This window comes from Podarcis pityusensis (assembly GCF_964106645.2).
Source record: "Podarcis pityusensis genome assembly, chromosome: 7".
Classification (NCBI taxonomy): Eukaryota; Metazoa; Chordata; class Lepidosauria; order Squamata; family Lacertidae; genus Podarcis; species Podarcis pityusensis.
Window position 1 is genome coordinate 59,425,637 of NC_138031.1, and position 27,276 is coordinate 59,452,912.

Consider the following 27,276-nt stretch of genomic DNA (forward strand, 5'->3'; position numbering starts at 1 on the left):
AGCAAATCTCATTTAGATCAATGGCATTTACTTTGGAATGGGTGGTTTTGCAGTAAATCAAACACATACAGAGCAGAGAAGGAAAAATGTATTCAGATAAATGAACAAGCCAAGCCATGGTCTACATATCAGTATACAAGGAATATGGTCAAGGAGTGAAGCATGCACCTACAGACAGGAAACATAAAACAGACACTCAGTGAAAAAGAAAAGGCCTAGCCAAAACCATCCTGAATCTGTGAATTTCAGTTTGAGTCATGCAGTGTATGAATATCCTAGAAATACACCAGGAAAAGGCTCTCTTGATTAAACAGTTTGAAGGCTTGCAGGACAGATGCGTATGAAACTGGAAAGAGATGGAACGACTCAGTAGAATTCCAGGCCTGCAATGCCGCCACCACAAGGTCCTTCTCCAAACACTTCCCAAGAAATTGGGGCAGGACCACAGGTCCAAGAGCCCAGCTTCGCCGATGACAATGGCAATATGAAAGCTCTATATGTGGTGTTTTATCTGTCATGACTTTCACACCTAGAAGCCATCAAGTGATATACACAAATCTGAGTCAACCATTTAGGATCACAAATATGTCCTTTTCAGTATAAGCTGATCTGGACGCATCATTATGAATATTTGAGACAGGGTGTGTTGTTAGACAGAACCACAATTTTCAAGGTGTATGTTTATGTGTCAAAGTAGCCCTGTTATGGCTAAATATCAATAATCCAAAATATTTGCTTCCATTTCCATTTTGAAATTGTATCCAACGAAGTGCAAACATCTCCTTTGCTTTACTGTGGGCATTACATTATGAAACAAATTGCATCTAGAAACAACAACAAAAACCTGTGTGTTTATGCATACACACAACTTCTTGTAGTAAAGTATGTGACTTTAAAGCTGTAATGCACTGAATTTTGAATGTTGTAATTAATTCCAAAGGCACAGAAACTATTTGATGTAAAATAATGCTATTGTGGGAGGAGGAACTGTAAGAAACTGTAAGAAACCAAAACAAATAGTAAGGACCCAGATAATGCAGATGACCTTCCAAGTGGTAACACTTCACACCCACAAAAAATAGATGGTTTACATTGAATCTGCAAGTTGAAGTTTCTTGAAGAGGAAGAGGTAAGGCCATCTGCTGTTTGGAACAGAAAGTTTAGAGGAAGCACTGTGATTCTTTCAACAATGAAAAGATATGCAATGGTCTCCAGGTCACATCACCCCTGAAAAATTCACTGCTTACAGATTCATTCCCAAGCTTCTAGCAACCTTGAGGCCCTCAAATATTCTCTACCATCAGAGATTTTGATCAAAGCTGTCGGGGCTTTGAAGGACTTTACGCAACCATTTCTGAACAAGAGCTTCTCATATCAGTCTGTTCTCAGGAGTCTACCATGTATGTTTTGCTGACTGAATAAGTCTCCCTTCACATTTTTTCCTGAACTAGGCTCAACAGAAAGCTGCTCTCTCACTGTAGTTTCTTTGCATAAAGCCTTGGGGTATTTTCTATTTTTATCTTTGGTGAAACGGAACCTTTATCTTAGTTAAAAGTTTTCCTCTTAGTTACAGTCCAATTCCTAATTGAACACACTTTTGAGGCATACTTTCCCATATATTGTTTTGAGGTTTGTTTTTGTTGTTGTTGTTTCAAATCTCAGTATCATATAATGTAGCAAAATGTGTCCCTTTAATTATATAGACCAGATCTACATATTTAAATATTTCCTTCTCTTTTTTCTGCTGAGATTTCCTCTCTCTGACTCCCTCTCAGTAATCACTACCAGAAATCAGAAAATGACGTAAAAGTTTACATACACACAGACTGTCTGACTGTCTCACTCACTCACTCAGCTTTCCAGAACATGGGACTCTGGAAAAGCTTTTTACCTTCCACAATTAGAAGTGCTGACAGTTAAATTTATGTGGCCTTCCCTAATGAGCATGCAAGGGAAATAAACAGCTGAACTTTAAAATTCCTTATAGAATGAGCACAACTATGTACAAACCGGTCATTCTCTCTCTCTCTCGCTCTCTCTCTCTCTCTCTCTCTCTCTCTCACACACATACACAAACGGAGGGATAGAACCCTTTTTGTAAATCAGGTGTGTTAATGGAAGCCCAGTGCCATGCTTTTCCAGTTGTTCTGTATTTCAGGGGGCACAGGGTGTGCACAGAGGAAGAAGACGGGGGAACCCCATTGCACAAGTCCTTGTGCAGGGCTTCTGCTGATGGGACTCGTTAGGTAAATCCCACCCTGTGTATTTAGAGACACTATGCCAGGCTTCCTCAACCTCGGCTCTCCAGATGTTTTTGGCCTACAACTCCCATGATCCCTAGCTAGCAGGACCAGTGGTCAGGGATGATGGGAATTGTAGTCTCAAAACATCTGGAGGACTGAGGTTGAGGAAGCTTGCACTATGCATTTATAAGAGAAAAAAGGCAGCAATACTGTTGGATGCAGATAACCATTTATTACACATTTGGAAATGTATGCTGCTGCACCTATTACCACATGGAAAGCTAGACATAAGTTGTGTCTGACCACTAGGCAATTTTTAACCACAAATCTGGAACCAATCAGAAATCCAAGGAAGTTCGCCATACTGCCACATATATTTGCCTACATTATTATATATTATCTGTGGAAAGTTCACAAGCAATCGCTAGAATCTTTTTGCCACCATCAACTTGGTGGATTTACCTTTAGTGTTGTTGCCTTGAACCTCCAGCTTTTCTAGCATCTTCTAAAACCATGGGGAAATCAAAGTATAAAGTCAAGGGCATAAACCTTGACCTCACTGTTTCTCCATATGTGGATAAACACCTGTGTGCCATTAGTCTTAAGGCATGATGAACACTTTAATCTCTCAGGAGATTCAGGAAAATAGATGGTAAGCATGGTTAAGAATACAGAGAAGGTTCACTGTACAGCACTTTATGAAGATGACCACAACTATTTAAAATCAATTACTGGTGCTATTGCTAAAAGAAGATAAGAGACTCTACGAAGATAAGGGTGTGTTCCGTCTCAAATAAACATTGTGTTATTTGTTTCTACAACTTAATTTTTACGTTTGTTGATCTGTTAACAACTGATCAACAATGATCAATTACCAGGCATCAGTTGTTTGCTGCTATGTAGGCTATGTCACCCTGTTGAGGCCAGTTCTCCCCAGAAGAAGAAAAGTCTCTCTGACCTTGTCATCTGCTCCTCTAAGTAGCAGCTTGGAAAGCCAAATATTGCACTCTCTTTTCACCTCGTCCATACATGCCACCTCTCTTATCTCAGTCAGATTCAAACTACCATTAATCCTTCTTCTACAGCAAAGTTTTTTATCCTCTGCATTTGGAAGTTGATTGCTTCAAGTTTCTTTTCAAGTCAAGAAAGTTGTATGTTGGTTTACATGAAAATATGAGTTGGGTATGAGTTTAGCTAACTGGATAGGCACACAGACTTACATGTGCTGAGGCCAGAACCGTATGGTCAGCCACACAGAGCCGAGAGGAGAAATCATGTGTTTTTGTTTGTATAACAAAGATGCCCTTAATTATATTATGTCCTACTGAGAAGAGTGAAAATAAACAAAGCTTGCTTGATTACTGCTTCTTGGAAGGTAGAAACACTTGTGTGTGTTTTTTCTCAATAAAAAAAATTGTCCATGGACTCCTTTGTCCAAACTTCTTTCCCCCTATGAGTTCTACTTATCACTGTATCCCCCACCCCAACCCGATTCCCTCCACCTTTTTTCTCCTGGTGTACGCACAACGAAAAATCAAATAGGTTGGTATCTTTGGCACAACATTTAAAGGAAAAAGGCCTTTAGGAAAATTACATCATTCGCAAACATACTGCGTCAATACAAAAACTGGAGAAGCCACATTAACCCAGCCACACTTTTCATCCATGGCATGCATAAAAACCCAAATGCTAGTCACTGCCTCCAGGAAAGCAGTGCAGAAACCAAAAGAGGAAAATAAGAAAAGGATCACAAGTATAAACAACAAAAGAGCAGAGCCCTGGACTCCTGAAGGCTGAGGCCCTGCCACAGTGCAGGAGATAAGGAGTGAGGTGCAGCTCTAAATACAACAGGCCAGCTGATAAAATAGGCTGCCAAGAGCTAGTTTTAGCTGGAACAAATCAGGGGGGAAACCAAAGGGGGGGAAAGAAGAAAGAATGCTGGCGAATACCAGCACCAGAGTAGCTGAAACACAAGCACGCTTACTAAGCTAATGCATGACATGCAGCTTCACTTAATGGCTCTCTTACAAAGCCTGTTTGGACCAGTTTTCATTTCTTTATTAGCAACCCTTTCAAAGCTACTATACTTAATGAAACACACTGTGCAGACCTTTCTCTCTCTCTCTCTCTCTCTCTCTCTCTCTCTCCAGGACTTTGTTCTGAATTCTTTTAAATGTATGTAAAACATTTCTGCACCTTTCTGTGCACAAGATCCAAATGGGCCCACTCATGGCTCAGCCTTTTGCCTGGCACAGGAACTGCCCCTCCCTTTCCTCTGCTCATCGCCAACATCCCTGCCCTGCTTCACTCCTGTTTCCTGAAACTTTGATGACTCTCCTTTCCTAGGTCAAAACCCACCCCTTGCATCTACCCAAAATAGTCTCCACCCCCACCCATTACAGAGATCATAGAATTGTAGAATTGCAGAGTCGGAAGGGACCTTGAGGATCATCTGGCCCAACCCTCTGCAATCCAGTATGATGCAGCTGTCACATGCAGAAATCGAACCTGCAACCTTGGCATTATCGGCACTGAGCTCTAACCAACTGAGCTATCCAGATCGTCACTGCGGAAACTCCCAGAACAGAAACAATTGGAGAAGAAGCGCTTCCTGTTCCTCCTGAGCAAAACAATGTTCAAACTCCCGTTTAGAGGTGAGGCTACAAAATTAAGAGCCCGCTTTGCATTAGGTTTGAATAAGAACATGGGATAATTTCTTTACTCTATAAATAACGACTTTCTCCTATTTGGTTTGCATTCAGGATATATTTAGCGTTCCACAGATGAGTTACTTTTCTACTCTCATTACCTTGCTAGTTTGAATTATTTTCCAGTGTGAAACAGAGGATGCTGCCTTATAGCAAAGCAAGTGACTGGTTCACCTAGCTCAGTAATGTCTATAAACGTTATGCATTGGCTGGCAGCAGCTCTCGGGGAATCAGACTGGAGTTCTTCCCAGCAATACCTGGAAACATCAGGTATTGGACACGGGACTTTCTCCATGCCATGCAAGGCCCTTCAGACATACAATGATTTAATATATATGACCTACATAGCTGGGGACCTGCATACCTAAACACATGCTTACATTCACACAGATAAGATCATGTGTATGAATGAAAAATATATACAGAAGGTGGGGGGTAAACAGAACTGTGTTTCATAGTTGTTTCTTGTGCAGGTATCAAAAAACTCTCTGTGAGTTTTAAAAAATGCAATAAAATCAAGTTTGGAATATTTATGTAGTAACCAAATCCTCACATTCTTTTGACATTTGATAGCAGGGTGTTGAAAATTGCCATAACCCTCAAGGACCCATCAGCCTCTGACAGTTTTATAGGATTACTAGGAAGGTTTCACAGCAGTAGGATGGTAATTTAAAACCAGGCCTCCTCCTGTTGTGTTTATAGATGCAAGCAGATGTGTGCTCATCATTCCCCTACCTAACAAAAATCCGAGGCCTTGAACTTAGTTAGAACATGTTCCCAGAGCACAAAGGTTTGAGATCTGAATTTTCAGCTTGTGCACATTCAGGTTGGACTAAGAATCTTAGGCAGGGGTATTGGGGGAGGTTTGTGGGGGCTATTGCTGCTGCTGATGTTCAGTTTTTTGCAACTTACTTTGGATCTTATCTTTTTATATTTTTCTTCCATTGAAAAGCAGTGCTTTTTAAAAAAAAATCCTTCTGTTTTAAAAGCAGCACTCTGCTGTATTTCCCAGGAAGCAACTGTTAGGAATACAAGTCCAAAATGTGCAGGTTTTATGTCGCTGAACAAACATTATCACCACATTTTAAATTTGTTGTTAGCCGCCCTGAGCCCGGTTTTTGAACCAGGAAGGACAGGGTATAAATAAAAGTTGTTTATTATTATTATTATTATTATTATTATTATTATTATTATTTTGTTCTCCCACCCATCCTCCTGGTAATGGTCTGATTACTGTGACAACTTTGTATGCTCTATAGAATCATAGAATTGTAGGATTGGAAGCAGGGCCAGATTTAGGTTTGATGAGGCCCTAAGCTACTGAAGGTAATGGGGCCCTTTATGTGTCCAGCTGTCCTTTGTCAACAACAAATTGTCACTGTTTTTTGTGTTGAATATATGCTATGTGGTAATTTATGAACCTAATAGGTATCTAAAGCCATTTGCACATAACAAAATATGTAATGGTTTTAATTGTTCAACTGAAATACTATTAAGAAGAAGTATATTAATAGTGAAATACAATTAAGAAGAAGTATATTAATAGTGAAATAATTAAGCTCTAACGTAAATTTATTTTTCATTAATTGGGGGGGGGGCAAGAGAGTGGGGCCCTAAGCTATAGCTTGTTAGCTTATATGTAAATCTGGCACTGGTTGGAAGGGACCCTGAGGCACGTCTGTTCCAACCCCCTGCAGTGCAGCCGTCCCATACGGGGATCAAGCGTGCAACCTTGGCATTAACAACACCACAACCAATAAAATAACTGATTTAAACCACAGAGCCTAGGACTTGCCAATCAGAAGGTCGGTGGTTCGAATCCCCGCAACGGGGTGAGCTCCCATTGCTCGGTCCCTGCTCCTGCCAACCTAGCAGTTCGAAAGCATGGCAAAGTGCAAGTAGATAAATAGGTACCGCTCCGGCGGGAAGGTAAACAGCGTTTCCGTGCGCTGCTCTGGTTCGCCAGAAGCAGCTTAGTCATGCTGGCCACATGACCCGGAAGCTGTACGCCGGCTCCCTCGGCCGATAAAGCAAGATGAGTGCCGCAACCCCAGAGTCGGCCATGACTGGACCTAATGATCAGGGGTCCCTTTACCTTTTTATCATCATCAAGCTAGATCTTTTGTCAGCTTTACCAATACCAATACCAAGTCTGAAAGGTGTGCTTAGCAGTCAGGGGTCCCTGAGGGTTCCTCTGAAAGTTGGAAATGATAGGAGTTGAAGTTTGAACTACTTTGATGGCAAAAAAACCTTTAAAAAACCAGAAGTATTTGTGTCAGACCTGGCCAAGCTTAGGGTTTTGCCCTGTCTGCAGCCATGCTGCTGCTTTATTAAACTCCTGTTCTCGCCCGAATAAAGAGGGCCTGGAAACCTGAGTATGCAGGAGCAGAAGCAGTACTTGGTCAACTACATCTCTAGTCAGGTTAGTTATCCAGGGAAGGGGGGAAAGAGAGAGGGAAGAGAACCACATGACATTTCCAAGAAAAGCAAGACAGCACAATGATGCATTGCTGATTCATAACTATGACTGGGGCATTTATAATATTAACTTTGGTAGCATTCATTTCAAAATCCCTCGTGCCTCTAAATCCCACTCAGAGCAAGGGAAGTATGTCACATTAGACAAAGCCATTTCTGCTGTGCCAGCAGAACTCTTTCCACTGGCCTCTGTCCCCCACTCCCCGCCCTCTGGTTTTATATCTCTTCCGCCTGTGCTATAAAATTGTCATCGGGTATAACATAACATGCACTACAGTAAGACAGGCAGGTTTTGGAGACAGTGAGGAAGGAAGAGAAGCCTGACCTATGAAGTCACACTGTTACGAGTAATGGTTGCATGCTTGCCTAGCCTCAATTTATTCTCTCTTTTTTTAAAGGCTAAACTAGTGGTGTTGAAATTCTTGTAGAAATACACTATGACAGCAGTGCCATATGTACTGTGGCCTATAGCAGTGGTGACCAACCTTTTTGTCAAGTGTGCCACAGATCAAGTCCAAAATGTAAGAGACTCCTATGCTCTAGTGCATCCATTCCAACCCAGCACCCTCCAGATGTTTTGGACTACAACTCCCATCATCTCTCACTGTTGACCATGCTTGCTGGGGATGATGGGAGTTGTAGTCTGAAACACCTGGAGGGCATCAGGGAATGCAGCTCTAGTGTACACTTTGATGCATGGAAAACAGCCTTTTACCCGACAACCTATATCTCTGCTCTGACAGGTAACAGCTTCTCTACTATTTTGGGCACATAGAGTTTTCCCCATCGACTTCCAACTGGAACTGTCTGCGATTGGATCTAGGACATTCTGCATGCAAAGCACGCCCTCTGCCATTGAGCTATGATGCCCTCTATCTCCTGTGCCAGGTGGTCTTAAGGCATGCTTCTGTAAGCTTATGTTTTTCAGCACAGGCTTCAGAAGGAGACTGTGAAGATCACTGAAACAGAGCCAGCTACATCTATTTAAAGTTAAGTAGGGTTCATCAAGAGCTAATTAATGTTAGATTCATTGAATTAAACATTTTGGCAAAGCAAAAGGCTGACCTAAATCATGCGGTCATTTTTTAACAATATATTTTGATACAAATACTTCTACAAATTGAAGATGGCAGGCATCATCTTTAGGAGCGGCATTCTCTCCCAAGTGACAGGGGGAGGGCAGAGGAATGCCCTTGGTGCAAAACGTGAGCGTTGGCTAAAAAACTAAGTCGGCATGGCATGATTATTTTCTCCATATGAACACTCTTGCAGATTTAATAAATCAATTGACTGATGAACTAATACTCATATAATTAATAGACTAAAATAACCTATATCATCGCACCCTAAAAGAAAGTAGCTTTTTATATGGGGGAGAAGGATGGCCAAAGACAAATGATCCAATTATGGGTGAGTCCGATATGGAAAGGTGACCTGTCAAAACTAGGTCTCCCTTCTGTACTATAATGATCCGAGAGGACTCTTCCTATCCCCACAGCCTCAATGAGCACTTCTCTACTGCTCAGAGTATGTTAACTGTTTGCAAGTGAAGGCACTATTCTCATCTTGGGGCAATATGAATTTGTGCTGGCAAAAGTAAGACAAAAAGCACGCCAACAGGCAGATTGTTAGTAGGATTGGGCAAAGGCACCTTTTTTGGTGATTGTGCCACTACTTCAGGTTGTCTGCAAAGGCAAAGGAAGATGCATAGAATACAGGCAGGACCCAAGAATGGAGTTTAAACACAGGTTCCTTATTTCACCATAGCTACCAGTACATACAGTGCAGTTTTCATTAAGTCTGAGAGAGAAAAATTGTATTAGGTGTTAGTCTCTTAGTGGTGGTTTCTTTCCAGCTTCAAAACTGGAATGGCAATTCAGAGGAACAAGGCAGGAGGGAGCAAAGTCCACAAGCTCTTTCCTGCATAAATGGGTAACATGGAAAAGGGAGTTTCCCTGCTTTACAGAAGGATAACAAGACAGGCATGGTGAATGGTAAAGAACAGGGCACTCTTAAGCCAACAATGAAATGATAATAGCATGATAAATCTTCCGGAACTCTGTCAAGCCATGGGAATTCTGAACCCTCCCTTAAAATGTTGCTTTGCCGTTCATTCCCCAACATGGATAAACCGTGACTCCATCTACATACCCTAGCAGATGAAATGAATCATATTAGCTCTGAGAAGCAGCATTTAAAATATGCACATATTTATCGGCTTCAGCCTACATCCATAAGTCTACCTTTACAATTTCTGCAAACCAGCGATAAACAATGTTTACAAGAATAGAAGAGTGTGCGTATGTTTGTATGTGCAAGATAAACCCAGACGGTTTATGCAAGGACTTGCTGCATCTGCAGGTCATTCAAATGAAAATTCATTCTTTCCCACCCCCTACCCCCACAATTAAATCCATGCTATTATCAAAACCATCAGTTTATTTGAAGACTGCTGGCTAATATATAAATTTCCCTTTGTGCTCAAAATGTCTTTATCAGATAAGGGAGCTTTTGTTTAAACTACTATTTTCAGCACTTGCTTTTGAGATTTTTTTTTTATTTTTTTTTAATACACAGCATGGAGTAACTGGAGACTTCCTACCCTGCTTTAAAAGTGTGTTTCTTCTGTCTGCCTGTATTTTGTAATTTCCTGTCAAATACCTCACCGTAATTAACTTTCCTTGCTCCAATCTACTTTCTTTTTCTTCTTCTTTCTCAACTATTCCCACTTCCTGAGGATGGCAATAAAATGCTGATTACATGTGGCTGTTATCTGCTTGCCTTTCCCTTCATCTCCCTCCCACCCTCCTGTGCCCTTTGTTGAAACCAGCCCTTGGGTTTCAAGACTTTCAGTGGAGAAAGTAAGAGGAAAAGGAAGCTAACGGGACTGCAGGATTCCAGGATCATTAGCATTTATTGGGGCAATCTGCAGCTACAATCAGGACAAATAATTAAGGTAGAGCTGCTTCTGAAGTCTGCATGTGTCTGCTGCTTTTCTCAGACACACTGAACTTTGAACAGAAGTCTGAATGCTCTTTTTTCTGTCGGCTCCAGCAGGTGTGAGCGAAGCAGGGGTGGAAATGATAACAACAATAATAAGCTCCAAAACACTTTCAAAGAAGGTTAAGAGGCCACACCAGTCTTACAGCTAGACAGGAACTTTATGATTTTCCAAAGTACTCCAGGGATAGCTAGGTCAATTCAACATGAGACTCTTAAAACTCAGGGTCATGGGTTTGAGCCCTACATTGCACAGGAGATTCCTGCATTGTAGGGGGATGGACGGGGGGTCCCTCCCAAGTCTACAATTCTATGATTCTGTGACTCCACCCAGAAAGATCTAAGTCTACTGCCACCTAGTGAGTAAACTACGAAACAGGGGTGGGGAACTGGATATGGCCCACTGTCGTTTACCTGACATCACAAAGATGTCAGGTAACCACCTACCCACCCACCATGGAGGGATCTTCAGAAGCCCCTTTCAAAGCACCACACAATCCTACATGTGAGCCAATAAATTAAATGGGCATTACTTGGCCAAAACAGTTTAACAGGATCTAGACTGGTGTTTGGAAGTGGCAATGGGCTGGATATGGACCAATAAATCACAGCTGAATCATGATAAAAACAGGTGTTATGCATTCTGAGCTCTCAGTTCTGAGAGATGGGGTGGTCGCCTGTTCCACACCTGGAGGGAACCAGTCCGCAACTGTTTATAACATATGCTGAAGATGTACCATTTGACCTTGGCCTTGGACAACCAAGAGAGATGTTTTTAAGATCCATCCTATTCTTCTGAAAATTTGGACCGATTTTAACACTGTAATTTTTACATAGTTTGTAATGTAATGTGTTTTTAATCTTTGTTGGAAGCTGCCCAGAGTGGGTGGGGTACAAATAAATTATATTATTATTATTATTATTATTATTATTATTATTATTATTATCATCATCATCATCTGCTCTGGGACCTTATGGTGAATGACAGATAATAAATCTTATAAAAATATTATTAATAATCAACAGCAGCAAGAACATTTCCTGTGCTGTGACCCTTTATAATGCAACACAGCTCGGAACACAACCATTGCCCCCTTTTTCACACAATAACTGTACAGTACTTGTCCTCCTATTCTGGAGTTTAAATTACTGATAGCTTACTACTCAGCAAGATAGTGCAGAACTGCCGCAGCTTCAGTGGGGGGCAAGATGAGAAGACACTCTGTGTGTGTGTGTGTGTGTGTGTGTGTGTGTGTGTTGCATCTACAGTGAGTCATGTGTGTCCTTGTGTGTGCCCTGTATGTGTGCATTTGGAAGGGGGCATGTGCATATCCTCCAATTCTGGTCCAGTGCTATTTGGCTCTATTCACCTCTCTTCTAGCCTTGCCCACTTCTTGCTTGCAGAAGGTTGGGCATAAGCAAATGCAACTCTCTTAGAGACACAAGGATAAGTGGGTCAGACAGGTATAGGCTAACAGTTCACTCTATGGCTCAAAGACCAATGCTAGGGAACAACACCTACTTCCATACGCAACTCAAATGTTCTCATTACATCTTCCATTTTGAAAGAAACACATCTCACCAAATGGTTTTGCCAAACTTCTCATTATTTATCTACAATAGGGAGGCTTTTATTCCATCTCCATTCTCCAGCACCTCCATTGTTTTTTGGTGGCCAGTAACTTTACGTTAAAAAGGTAAAGGACCCCTGACAGTTAAGTCCAGTCGCGAATGACTCTGGGGTTGTGGCGCTCATCTCGCTTTACTGGCCGAGAACTTTGGGTTGCATTTTATATATTTCTACTGCATTGGTTTTAAGGTGCAGTTTTGGAGCTGCATGTTTTGTTTTGTTTTGTTTTGTTTTGTTTTGTTTTGTTTTGTTTTGTTTTGTTCTTCCTTTTCTACAACTTACTTTTTTAGTTGCATTCAAATAGTTTTCCATCATTTTTGCAGGCCTTCAAACCTTGCCCTTCAGCTGACGGATTACTGCTTCACAATGAGTATTTAATAATGCCGGCGACCGATTTTTTGAAAAAATCCTGCCATCAAATGCCTTAATTCTTTTTAATTTCATATCTCAGCTTCTCTGGCCGATTTTCAAAGCCATCATTTCCCCCTTGCTTTTGTATCCAACAGGAAACAGATTTGCTCTTCTTCTAAACACCTATCAGAATGTTTGATGTGCAGTGATTAATCCTAAGATTCAGCTCTCACAATTTGCCTGTATATACCCAGACGCTGCAAAAGAGTAAACACATACATAAGCTTCCTAGCTGAACATGGATATATATAGCTGTGGTGTGACCTAGTGACAAAAAGCTCAATGTGTACACATGCACACACACCTATACGTAATGGCATACACATTTAGTCTGGTCTCAATGCCCCAAAACAACCATGCATTATTTGCATTAGCATTCAGAATGGCTTCATCCTTGTTAGCCGCAAACAATTTTTGATATGATAAGAGGCATCATTTCCCTTAGTACATACATACATACATACATACATATATACATACATACGCATATACATCTGTTTTTTTACCTATTCCACTATCTAAACAGGTTCTGGAAACACCATAAAACAGTTTTGTGTGTGTGACTGAAGAATGGCATAGGTGAAGACATCACAGGCAACAATCCCTTTATCATCCCCCTGCTGCAGGTTTTGGAGGATGAACTATGATTCTGTGTTGCTTTCAGTTTCTCTTCAAGACAGAGGTAGCAGCTTACAGGTAACGGAGCTCTGCTGAAGCCCCTGAAGGCAGCAGAGAAAATGACAAGAAATGTGGGAGAGTTGACTGCTAATGACCGTGTATTTAAAGTTACTTTTCCTGAAAAGGAATAACAAATTATGTTGAAAGACAAATTCACAATCCAGCAAGCAACCTCTTAAAATGCATTCAGATCGATTTCTGTTAAGATGCTGCAATCACTAAAGCACATACATCTCACACAAATTGTAATAACGTGCTTCCAGGATGATGCCTCATTTTGGAGAAGGTTCAGAAGAGCAGGCAGAAATGTATTTCAGAAATGAACCCTGACACGAATTGAATTTACAAGGTGAATGAACACTCCAGACAGCTGCCTTAATCAAAAGTACACCACGCCCCCTCCCTGCGGTAAATAAGGAGCAATTAAAGAATTCACTACAGAAATGAGCTCCATTAATCAACTTGATGCAGCAGATTGATGCACAGCCATTAAAGTTGTCTAAACAGTTTTGTTAACCTTTAACAAAAATGTGCAGGGAACACATACTGCAAACTAGCTCACAGTTGAGCCAGATGAAGCCTTGGTTCAAAGAATGTGTCTGAGGCTTACTTGGTTTGCTTTAATTCTGCCAACAATACTGTCACACACAAACAAGGTATTAACTATATGTGGCAGTTCCAATCACTGGCAAAATTCACCTTCTCTTACCCACAGAAGACCAAGAGAAGAACATGAATGTTTACTTAAGGAGACATAAAGCCCACAGGGCAGTAAGACAGACTGAAAATACTCATGCACAGAAAGCACAGAGTATAACTAAGGTGTCTGTCCTGATTGATACTCCATCCTGCACGCCCTTCTTGCCTTACTCCTGCTGTTAACACCACAAATCAGTACAGAAGGTGGAAAGGAGAAGAAAGTCAACAGATTGCATTAAGCACAAATGTGGGCTTTCGGTGATAGAGTTTGGGCCCCACATGCCTTTAAGATCTACTCCTTGACAAATGAAATCCATGGTATTACCAAGAAGATAGGTTTATGGAAAGACTGACAGCATTTGATATTGTACACACTTTCCCTTTTCTGTGCTTCTCTTGCCCTTGAAGTTTCCACCTCCCAGAAACTTACAATTTATAGTTGTTTATGGCAATGCTAGGACAAGGATCTGTAGGATCTGCAGTCAGGTCATTGTGTACCCTTCTCCACAAAAGCACATGCAAGCCAAAGCTACAGCAGCACAACAGAGGTAAGGCCAATGTAAGAAAAAGCAGAAATCATATCGTAACTGCACCAAGAAATAATACGCTGTTTTATCATCTGCCCATATCCACAAAACAGCAGATTTTACTCCTTTAACATCCGTGTCTAAATCCAGACATGTGTTGCCTGTTGTTAGCAATTTTTAAGGCTCTGGCTGCTTTTATCTGTTATCACTTACAAACAACAACTAGCTTATTTAGCACCTGCCTAAGTAAAGCAATAGATGATGGACATTTGAGAACCAAGTTATCTCTTATTCCCTGAGCCACCTATGGTTCTGAAGAAGTAATTCCTTGCAATTTAGGGAGAGAAGCCTTTTTAGGGGGCTGGGGGAAGGAGAGAGATCTTAAGCCTACCTAAATCTGCAGAGTTGGGAAAGTAGCCATTTTGGCAAAGCCAGGTTTATAGCTGTCTCCTCCTATTACAAAACATGCAGCGCTGGAAGCCTGCAAGATGAGTCAGTGTGAATGAACCTAATGTAGTTGGAGCTGGGACTAGGGATTCTGGAAAAGAACAATGTCTGATTTACTGCAGATGATCAGTTTTCCAACCCTGTCCACTTCTATTAATTCCTGACACTATAATTCTAAGCAGATTATTTCAAGGGCACTTTTATGTAAGGATCGGAAACTGCAGCCTAAGTAGTTTTCCAAAGACAGAAATTTTGGACTATTGTTTTCAACAGCTAAATAATGTGAAGCAAATCGGAACCACTCCAACCATGTGCTACATTCATTGTTTACAAACATTCCAGTTTACACACAAAGCCCACCAGATGGAATTGTTTTTCAGTGGCACTCATATGTGGGCTGTATGTACACTCATCCGTAATATCTGAACTAGCCCTGATATTATTTTTCCTTCCACTGAGTATTTGAGCATGTCAATTGGTTCTCTCTGTGTACTCATTTCCAATTTTCCCAGAAAATGTTGAACCAGAATATGGCAAGACATATTCATTTGTCATAGAACCATGAAACAACAGTTCAGCTACTAAAAGTAAATAAATGTAACCCCAGGTTGACTTTAACCTATCTATTATGTATTTTGGAAAGTTGGTTCACTACACACACCTCTTAACACATCACAACCTAATTTTGCATGAGAGTTCCTGAGATCAAGGACCATGTTTTCCTCTATGTTTTGATACAACCGGATGCCATTTTGAATCAAGATGGCAGACTGAACCTTCCAAAGCTACATTGATTTTGACCTACCCACCTTTAGAAATTAGCTGGTAAAATATAATTCTGTGGACTAACCAAACGGTCACAGAGATTCCGTCTTTGAACACTGGGTTATATCCAATGCTCATCCTACTCAGAAGAGACCCATTAAAATTAATGAACATGAGCAACTTGGGTTCATTGATTTAAGTGGGTCTACTCTGAGTAACACTTAGTTGGCTACAACCCACTAGATATGAATTTAAGCAAGACTGAGGCTTTGATTTAAAATCAGCTTCACTCTTTATTTAAAGGGGGGGGGGGGGAATAACAGCTAGCCAAGTCTTTAAAGTGTCACTGGACTTTAAGTGAGCCACAAGGTCCAAATCTCCTGCTAGACATACAAGACTCTTTTGGTGATGTAGATCCCATTAAACAAAGTAAAGTAATGTAGCTATATAATTCTGTTCACCTTTATAGCACTACAATTATAATGAAAACTAATAGAGCTTACTCCTTGACCCTTAATTAGCAGGAGGACTGAGAGAACCTTAAGATTTTCTGTATTTCCTTTACATTTATGACATAGACGTGCTTCTGGAATTAGCCTTAAATTAAAGATATAGCAAGAGTGAGCCAACTACAAAAGCTTTGCATTGGAATATGAAGGCTAGCTTAGACACAAACCACGACTTTCAAATTCAAGATATATCCAAGCTAAATGGTTTTGCATTCACGATCACTTTTATGGATCAGAATCCATGCTCTACCTAAAGGCTAAAAGATTGGATAGCAGAATCCATCTTTTAAAATGTATTTTTATTTATACAAATGCTTTTTATGCCACCTTTCAGCTGTATCAGGGGCTCCCAGGGTGGTTTAGAACTGTAAAATCTCACTACTGTTACGAACAGACAGCATTAAAAGCTAGAGTAAAACAATTAAAACAAAACCAGAGCTAGCAAGGTTAAAATACTCTAGCAGAAGGGAAGCATTTTAACTATCTGGCCAAAACATAACAGAGAACAGACAGAGAAGCAGCCAGTCTTTTTCTCCTTATTACTAACTACTATGACAGGCTGAACAGAGGTTAATGGGTGGCTAAATTGAAGTATACACCAAGAGTCACTTAGAAAGAAAAAAGTGACAATTACAACATCTCTTCTGCCAAAAACAGAGCTGGGTGGCATAATATATTCACAGCATACAAAGATACATCTGAGTTGGACTAAATGACCCTTGGGGTCCCTTCCAACTCTACAAATCTACTGTTCTATGATTCTCCCTTGAATGCATTCAATATTCAGTGGTTCCATTAGAGCCAGCTGGTGGATCTTCCAAGGTCTAGCATCAAGACACAAGCATTAGTGAATTCCACCTGAAAAATCTGGCAGCAGGTTCCAGGTTTCCCACCACCGCCCCTCTTTCTCTGCCACTGGGACAGGAAGAGCTGGTAGTATGCTTTTTCTCACTCGACAGCTCCAAAAATGATATGGCTGAAAGCTGCACTGTTGGGTCCAGCCAAATCAAGTGATCTGGGGAGCCAATAGAGGCCTTGCAAGCCTCACACAACTGATGCCCCAGGCTTTGGCTCCTCCATCTGAGCAACCTGTGGCTCTCCAGCTGTTACTGGGCTGCAGCTCCCATCATTACTGCCCATGATGGTTGGGGCTGATAGTTGTTTCAACCTAACATCTGGTTCCCCACTCTTGCTCTGCAGAGTCCTGGAATCTTGCCTTGCCTGAAGCACCATCTTCCATGGCCTCATCTGACACCTCGCCTTATCTCCCCTGAAGCTCTGTTTCGGTTTGGCTCACCTCACCCAAAGCCTCACCTTATCTTTATTAGCCTGAAGCTCTGTCTTGCCTCACCTTTCCCAAACTCTGTCAAGCCCTGCTTGAAATGTTGTCATGCCAGAAGTTTTTCCTTGAATAGCTATTGAGCTACTGCTGTCACCTCCTCCTGTGTTTGACCCATCTGCCAACCACCAGTTGTGGCTAATTTCAGAGATAAGATATTTTAAAAACAAGCAAGGGGAAACATGATAGCAGTCTTCAGATATGATTCAGAAGATGGAGCAGACTTCTTTTCTGTTTCTCAGGTGGGCAAGAAAAGAACCGACAGGTAGAAATTTCAAGGAAGCAGGTTTCAGCTAAGCAGTGGGATACATTTCCTACTGGTACATATTATTTGACCGTGGAGCAGACTGCCTCAGGATGTAGTGAACTCTCTTTTGCAAGAGTTATTTACGCAGTCTGGGTGGCCATCTGTCAGAGATGCTATAGTTGTAGCCAGCTTTGCAGATCCTGCACTGAGTACTAGCTTAGACCATCACTTCCAATATCGCTTCCAACTCATGATTCTACAGTTTTTCTACACCGCATCAGGGTTAGCGACATCCTATGTGTAGTATCTATTACCAGATGAAACCAGACAGGAGTCTACTGTGGGGATAATTTGGTGCCTACCAAAGAATTTCTTCCTTCCTTTCTTTCTTTTTTTCTAAGGGTTTCTCTGAAGTGTTTTCCGGTCATTTATGGAAGATACATTTCATATTTGATGAAATGATTTCCTTGGTTTTTTAGAATTTGTATGGACAGTGTTAATGTCCTAGAGTTTGTTTAATGGATTTTATTGTTCTTGAAAGTTGCCTTTCAGTGTTTAACTATGTTTTTACTGTGTGCATTGCTTCAGTAGCTTTATTTCAAGAAGTGGTCTAACAACAGCAACAATAATTAGGATCTCTTTTCAGTTGTATCGTGAAGCTGCCTGAAGATGTACGTTTCCCACATTCAATCTACATGCTAGTTCTATACCAGTAACACCCTCACCCAGGTTGCCCAGAAAGTCCTATTCAGCTTTCTCAAAAGGTTCCTCAACAATTATGCCTAAAATGCTAAACTAGCCTGTTCTGCTTCACTGCTCATTCTTAAAAATGAAAGGTGTTCCTTCTAATATGGCAGGTAAAGCAACAGCTGGGAGGCCTAACTCCCACACCTCGTAGCCTGACATTATCATTACAAAGATCTCTGTAAATAAAGAAATATGAACTGCTGGTGTCTGGTTAGGCTTGTCTCTCTCCTTGGGTGAAAGAAGCTGCTTTTAGGGCCATTGGATTGCCCTAAAGGCTTCCCAGAGTGTTGTATAATAAAATATGACTGAAGCAGAGGCTGTGTCAACAGACACTTCCTTTGAGGGATGTAAAAAGCAGAACAATGTCTCACTCATCAAATACATAATAGGGCAAACATAGCAAGCCAAAATATCTCCACCCACCCACAGCCTTGTAAAAGAAAGTATATTATATTGTGGGGAAAGGGAAGGAGGCGATCTGGTCACAAGCCAGGTGATGCCATTATCAGCTACTTAACAAAGGTCATAGGCAGAATAGCTGGAAAGGACTTTAATATGTGCATGCCACCATCAACACACCACAGTTCTTAGAAGTGCAAGATGTTTCAAAGCTCATCCCAGGCCTTTCAGGGCTGGTCTACACATTGCTGCAGTCACATGCCGGATCACTTCACATTGCTCCAAATGGTGGCAGGTATCACATAACATGCAATTTTTTCATCACATCATTCAAGCATTTTTCACCACACTACTATATGAACTAAAAAAAAAAAAAAAAAAAGACCATGGATACAGATGTGGCCATTTATCACCTGTGGCAGCTACCAGTAACCTTACACATTCAGCAGTATAAGACACTGGGTCATGTGTCGCATCCATCCACATTGCAAAGAGAGATTCTAAAATCCTTATTGGAGCGATACTTTTATTAGACCAACCAAAATATCACAAAATACTATGCAAACATTTGAGATCTTCAAAATTCTTCAGCAGGCTAAGTAGTAAGCAAGGCAATGGGGATTTGTGATGGACTGATGTTTAAGTTTGCATTTGGTCATAGACTTAAGATGGGATGGGCGAGTGGAATGCCCTAATAAAGATTTTGGGGTGCTTCTTATGTGCTTTCATTACCTTTATGTTACCATGAAGAGTGTTATCCTGACTACTCCATATTTTTAAACAATGTCAGAGAACTAACACTAGACTCTACTGAAAACCAGCACTGCACAAGAAGATTGCAAAAACTTCTCTGTTAAGTATGTAGTGACATGGCAAAAACTGCACCTATTCTGTGTGGTGAGCAGCTCTACCCCTGTAGCTAACTATGTAATAAAACTATAAGCTACAGTGATTTAAAGTGGCTTCTATGTGGTAGCTAGGAAATGCAGGCCAGGCTTTCTCTAAAAATAATTATACCGCCACAGTTAACGTCTCACAGGATCACGAGTGAGACTAAACACAACCTTAAAAAGATCTAAAAATAATGGCACAAAGCCCTCCTGACAGTTCCTCTACAACAGCATTTTAGCAATTCCCAAATGTATTAGGGAACCAAATCACCTCTCGATCTGGTGTAGAATGTCAAAGATCAGCTTTACAAGCAGGAAACCATCCTCAGCCATCCTAATTTAGCATGCCATGCCATAACAGTAGCTGGAAACTGGGTATTATATTTAGAAGTAATCAGGACATCCAAACATCTGAATTTAGTGACTTGAAAGGAAGAAAGTGGTGACCTGTTTTCAAAACTACTCATTTTCAAACTTTCAACTTCTTCTATTTTAGTAAGACTGCGCTGTTGTTTTTAAAACAGTTTTCTGAAGTCTCCTCTCTAAAACTTGTGACCTGCCTTCAACTTTCCCACACAACATCAAAATCAGAGGAGAAACACATTGGGAGAAGGGAGTGCGAAAGAAAATAGGTAGGTAATTTGAGTCACTTTGGCTGGAATCAGGATTCATCCTTTCTTTTTCTTTTTTACATATATAGAAAACTGAGAACGATGTAGTCTGCAACAATATTCCAGCAGTCTTTTATTCGGGCAATAAATCACTTCAATAAAAAAGGAAGGAAGTTTTCTACACTTTATCATTTTCAACATACTTACCAATATTATAGAGCAACAAAGTGTGTGTTTTTTTACAATGCTTATATACTTACTGCTTCCCCCCACCCCAAAGTTCTGTAAATGTTTTGATGATTTTAGGACCCAAAGCCAACAGAATTTAAGAGATTTACATGTATTATATGTCTGGATAGCAACCGTATCTAAAAATATCACTGGCAACTGTGCTTCCCTCCTAATGCCAAGGAGACTGGCTTGTCTTTCAAGATTCATGGGAGGTGTCTACTTGCCCATTATTCTCTTCAGTCAGACTTTTTTTAATATAGCTACATCTCATAGGAGTTGCATTAATGCTGTCTCAGTGATGCCAGAAAATGTGACCCAAACTGTTGGTTAAGGGAAAGAAAAGCAGCTATATGAAGACTAAGCTCCATTTCCCACACACACAAAAAACATATGGCATGGGGGGCATTGGCAAGAAGTGACAAGGAAACAGCTATGCCTAATTTATACTGCAATTGATTAATGGATGATTTCTGTCCATGCACATTTCTAGCACTCTAAACCTAAATAGTGCAATTTAGCTGCCCTAATAAAAAAATGGGCTTTAAATACAATAGCAAGCAACATATTAAATACAAACTTTCTCTTTTTAAAAAGACACACATCCATGTTAATGGTGCACTCCAGACAAACCTTGCAAGTGCAGGGATAGGTGTGTCAGGTGTGGCGAGTATGGACCTCCCAAGACAATTGGACCTTAACTCCCATCATCCCTTACAATTGAGCTGGAAATGCCAGTTTGGAATCCAACAACTGGAGGTCCAGAGGTTCCCCATCCTTGCTTTAGTGTAAATAAATTCAAAGGGTTCATAGAGCTGTTCATAGAGCTCTACTAGTGAATCACACTCCTCTCTCAGACTTTATGGCCTACATTATGCTGACTGCACATCTAAGTCTGAGCCAAGTGCTGGCCAGGTTACCAAAATCAAAGTACTGTATCTTAGTTTTCCAATACGAAAATCACAAGTGTATTCCTGTCACTACATGTGTACGTTAATTACCCATGCTTTAGGCATTGCACTTGACGGAGCATGAGGTTTAAAGGTTGTGTGTCTTTCATTAAGACGTCAGAGATTCCCATTAAATAAATAAACAAGTGCAACAGCCATCTGACTTGGTGGTGAGGGGGAAAAATAGGAAAACCAAATCAAAACGCATTCTCAAAACCATTTTAAAGAAAGATTCCCCCACCCTTACCCCTTGATTGGTTTTAGACTAGAACTTAAATTTCTCTGTTTGTATAAAAACAGCACAACAGTTAATAGTAATTATTGGCAAAGCTTTCAGCAGCATTGATGGAGCGGGTGGCAAAATCAGTTCCGCGAAAGTGGCCGCATTCCTTCAGAACCATGCAAGAAAGGGAAAGAAGGCATGCTTGCCATCAGCTCCCTTGGCCCTCCTCCGTTTTTGCAAAGGAGAATGAAAATGCAAATGAGAATAAAGGTTGCAAAGTTATGTGGGGATGGGAGGAGTTGCAGGTTTAAGATAGATTTCACAATATATTTCCATGGGAATATTTTACCCAGTATAAGAGGAAGAATAGCAAACTATCACCCATGTAACCAGAGCCAACCTCCTTGGGAAAGTAATCCTGCAAACAATCCTGCAAAAATAAGCAACCATGCACACAGAGTGGCAGGAGGCAGTGAGATCACAGAATAACAGAATGCTCACACTATTGCTGATTTCGGCAGTGTCCACAAACTCAGCACCACGTGTAATTTGTCTCTAAGACATGCGTTGCTTATTGCATGTCTTGTATTATAACACAAGATACCAAAAATCTATCTTCACATGCACATACATACATGCATTGGCTACGATAACAGAAAATCCCAACAGCTTGATCCTGAATATGGAACCTATTACAGACAGTACTGATGGGAATAATAACATTAATCCATAGGATGGGGATTCTAACACATTCTCCTTTGCTATATTGGCTAGACATTAAGCCAATATAACATCACATGATGTCATACAGTCTCATTGGCCAAAGATACACAAGGTCTTCCAGATGTGAAAAGGGGTTCTTTTTATTCATTTACTTGAGTATGAAAGGGATCTTTAACTTGCACGCCATAAAAGATGAAGAACCAGAGTGTGAAATACTTATCACTTCATCAGACTGCCGCATATGATGCCAATTCAGAATCTTCACAGACTCATGGGAATCAGCATCATGTGGGTTTTAAAGGGGGGGGGGGACGGACATAGGGAACTAAAAACTAAGTACAGCAATTAAACACAGCCAATAACAGAAGCCATATGCAGATCAGCTTGACTTAGAGAATTATAGTCTGGATGACTGAAAAAACGCAAGTCTCGCTACACGAAAAGAGGGGGGAAAGGCCTGTTTTGATTCTGCAGTGGTGCCTCGAAAGGACAAACAACCTTTCTGCAAATAAGATTTTTTAAAAAAAAAAAAAAATTTCAAAAGTTAAACTGTTTCTGATTTCCTTTCCAAGACAGAAAAAGTTGGCATATAAGTGTAAGAAAATAAATAATACAGAGGAGCCTTTCTATGTCAATAGACCCATTTTAAAAGGACAATATCTAGGCAAATGAGCAAATTAGACTGGACTCCACACTTTCTACTCTTGAATGAATGGTTAACGTAAAGCTTCTTTAAGAAAGAGCTAGTTGTCAAACAGAACGCACTGTCCACAATAACTCATTGGGGGGGAAATCCAGTATTGGCAGTTACTAGATAGAAAGTGTATGAAAGTTGGTTCGAGTGTGGACCTTCAGGGCTCCCTCCCAACTCTACAATTCTGTAATTCTCTGATTCATAGTAACCTCTTTACTGTTGCTTATGAAAACCCTCAAGAATACCAAACAGGAAGACAGAAGTCAGTAGTTTGACTTTTAATTAAAGGGTGTACCTACAGTATCACAGTGGGTTTCTATTCCAATCTGAAAACATCTAGGTAATATCCCTGTTTTTAACTGTAGGTCTGCTAAAAGAAAGCTTGTGGTATTACATAGAATCCCATAACTCACTTACCTGAGATATCTGTCCTGCAACAGGAAGGAACTCACAGTCCCACAAGTAAATCCTTTAATTACTGACTCTCTCAAAGATAAATCATCATCCACTGCACTGACACGAGTTCTACCTGAAAGAGAGGGAAATCACCACAGAAAGATCTTGAGTCAGTTTATGTCAAAAAGAAAGTCTGGTTCTGTTTTTTAAATGGAGAAGACAATTAATAGTAGACCCTGTACTATATATGGCAGTTATATATTTTCTCACAGGATGTCTAAAACCAGCACATAAACCTTTTAAAAACATTTTAAAGGTTTGGCGATTAAGCACGTAGAGAAATACCCTTTCCTCCATGAGCTAGGAGCTTTATAGCAGGTGAAGATTCACTCATGAGCAAAGAAATGTGAGTGTTCCAATCAATTATGAAACCACTAGAAGGAATAACACAATTACCTTTTATCTCTTGCAAACTTTAAGATGAGACAATAGCTGTACTGTAGTCCTAAAAGATACCTACAGGGATCTAAGGCTCCTTTCAAGTAAATATGCATAGGACGGCACTGTTAATTAAAATGGTTGGGTCTCTAGAATGGTAGCACTGGTCTCATAAGAATGTGTTCCATTTAGGATAAAGGACAGTATAGAGATATAATAATAATAATAATAATAATAATAATAATAATAATAACAACAACAACAACAACAACAACAACAATACCTTTATTGTCAATGTACAACCTGTGTACAATGAAATTAAGTGAGCCCCACCACCACCACCAAACACTCAATCTCATTGCACTCTGTGTTCTTGTCGCACAACACACCAACCCCGAAAGTCAGTTGCACTGTATTATTTTCCCTTCAGCAGCCTAACAGCCCACAGGTAGAAACTGTTTTTTAGCCTGTTGATACAACTGATTATACTTCTATATCTCCTGCCCAAGGGTAGAAGATTAAAGAGGTGCTGGCCGGGGTGTGAATTGTCCCCGAGAATTTTTCTCGCTCTCCTAAGGCATCAATCCCTTGCGATGTCATCTAGCGGGCTCAGGGGACAGCCCATGATATCATGTGCTGTGTTCACCACCCTCTGTAAAGACTTTCTGTCCGGGGCTGTCAAGCCAATGTACCACACTGTGATACAATATGAGAGGACACTTTCGATTGTGGACCAGTAGAAGGAGGTCATCAACTGTTGTTTAACATTGTTCTTTCGCAAGACCCTGAGTCTCTGTTGGGCCTTCCTAACCACCTGAGTTATATTGTTTTTCCAAGTGAGGTCTTCACTAAGGTAAACTCCCAGGAATTTAAAGGAAGAGACTCTCTCCAAACAACAACCCCCCCCCCCCGATATACAACGGGGCTAGTTCCACTCTCTTCCTCCAAAAGTCCAACACCATCTTCTCTGTCTTGCTAATATTTAGGTGCAAATTATTATCTAGGCACCATGTAGATACTTTTTTAACCTCCCCCCTGTACGCTGATTGATCTTCACCTGTAATTAGAGCAATTATAGTAGTATCATCTGCAAACTTAATAATTGCAGTAGATGGATCAGATGAAATAGAGTCATATGTATACAACGAGAACAGGTAGGGGCTCAGCACACATCCCGGTGGGGTGCCAGTGCTGAGCTTCAGGGAGGTAGATGTAACAGGTCCAATCCTCACTGTTTGTGTCCAATCCCTCAGAATGGAATCTGGAAAAGTGTTCTAGCATTTTATAATTTGAAACGCATGAATATGTACGAGTCTGTTGTCTTTTTAAGGGAATTTAGAGGGAATTTGATTGTGATGTTTCAGTCTTGCCTAAATATCCTCATATAGTGTTTTATGTAACAGTGACTGTGACTTGTTCAGATAAATATATAAATATTTTTGCAGGCCAGGCTGAGCCCATAAACAGTTTTAGAAGATTAGGCTAAATTTATACTTTTAGGGTCTCATTTGTGAGCTGCACTGAAATCATACAGATAAGAGTTTTTAAAATCATGCACCTTTATTGATTCCAAAAATGCAGTAAGGAGAAATGACAAGTTACCGTATTTTTTGCTCCATAAGACTCACTTTTTCCCTCCTAAAAAGTAAGGGGAAATGTGTGTGCGTCTTATGGAGCGAATGCAGGCTGCGCAGCTATCCCAGAGGCCAGAACAGCAAGAGGGATTGCTGCTTTCACTGCGCAGCGATCCCGCTTGCTGTTCTGGCTTCTGAGATTCAGAATATTTTTTTTCTTGTTTTCCTCCTCCAAAAACTAGGTGCGTCTTGTGGTCTGGTGCGTCTTATAGAGCGAAAAATACGGTACTCTTCATGTCTTCCGCTACAAGCATCCATCATATGTTTCTATAGCCCTGCACTAAAATGGAGGCTCTTTTGACTCCTTGCTCAATATAACAATTAATAGGTGATGTTAAATGGGTGACTAAACCAGGGATAGCCAACATGGCGTGTTCCAGATGTTGTGGACTACACTTCCATCAGCCCAACCAGCAAAGCCAATGATCAGGGATGATGGGAGCTGTATTCTCATAACATCTGGAAGGTAACACATTGTCTAACCATTATCTAAGCCAGGTTTCCCAAACTTAGGTCTCCATCTGTTTTGGACTACAACTCCCATCATCCCTAACTAGCAGGACCAGAGGTCAGGGATGATAGGAACTGTAGTCCAAAAAAGCTGGAAACCCTGATCTAAACCTTTGACCCCGGTTGCGATGAACTAAACTGCTTTATCAGCAAGGCAAATTTCTGATACCAAGTCATAAACATCTGAGAAGTTCCTGGGCATGTAAAAATATTTTCTCATTCTTACATTTGCTAAATGCTAAACTGGGAAGAAAACACCATTGACTTCAACCATTTCCAAGCAAACAACATTTCTAACAGACTACTGCCTTATATAGAGTAAAAACCATTGGTCCATCTCACTCACTACTGTCTACAGTGCACTGAAGTTGTCCTCCAGGGTTTCAGGCCAGGGTCTCTCCTGGCCCTAGCTCAAGGTGCTAAGGATTGAACCTAGGACCTTCTGCATGCAAAGGAGTTGCTCTCCCACTGAGATGTGCCCCTTTGCCTAGATGTCACTAAACATTTCCACAGAGATCATAGGATTTTGCTTAGCCATCCCATACAAAGCATTTATAACCTACCGATAGCAAATCTATGGAGTTTGCACAGATTTTCCTGAAATAAAATATTTTTGGACATTCAAGGGGGAAAGGCTGCTTTCTTCTAAAAGATAGCCTTCACTTGTTTCGGTGAGGAGAATGAAATCTGAATAAAATCTGAAGGTTAGAACCTTTCCCCTGGACCGACTATAATGCAATGCTGTGGCTTCTGTCCAAAGCTAAGAGGTTGGGAAGTGGTGAATTACTAGCTGCAGTATTAAGAGTGCTAGAAAAGGAAACATGGGCTGGGAAAATAAGAGGACACATGTACAAGTAAGCAATTTAGACAACTTATCCAAAGTGGAAGCAAGACCCTAAATTAAGCAACAGCACTGGAAGCCCAACCTTAAATTTGTTCCCACTGTGGTTGAGAAATTTCCATCCTACAGGCAGTGCAAGAGTAGAAGGCTAAAGACAAGGTCACTATTGTAACAGTCTAGCAGTTTGTGGTTTTGTAAATGCCTAGGTTATATACAGTTCAGCAATTCCCCATGCTCGAATCATGTTAAGACAATTTGTGTAGGTGTGTTGTGCCAATGCTCACTGTTGCACCTGAAACAGTTACAAGCAG

The 27,276-nt window shown here is 40.7% G+C and overlaps 1 protein-coding gene across 14 annotated transcripts in view; it reads right to left on the reverse strand.

The window, feature by feature from the left end:
* The window catches only part of LOC308481672 (uncharacterized protein), a 395,496-nt gene that overhangs the window by 209,186 nt on the left and 159,034 nt on the right, over positions 1 to 27,276 (reverse strand). For 12 of the 14 annotated variants that reach the window (XR_013988772.1, XR_013988773.1, XR_013988774.1 and 9 more), the window contains one exon: positions 23,564 to 23,675. The exons of the other annotated variants lie outside the window; for them this stretch is intronic. Coding sequence is in view for 2 of the 12 variants with exons in the window: in XM_081014319.1 (XP_080870445.1) it covers positions 23,564 to 23,675 (112 nt within the window). In the remaining 10 variants the exon portion in view is untranslated. The remainder of the gene's footprint in view (positions 1 to 23,563; positions 23,676 to 27,276) is intronic. 14 annotated transcript variants of the gene reach the window in all.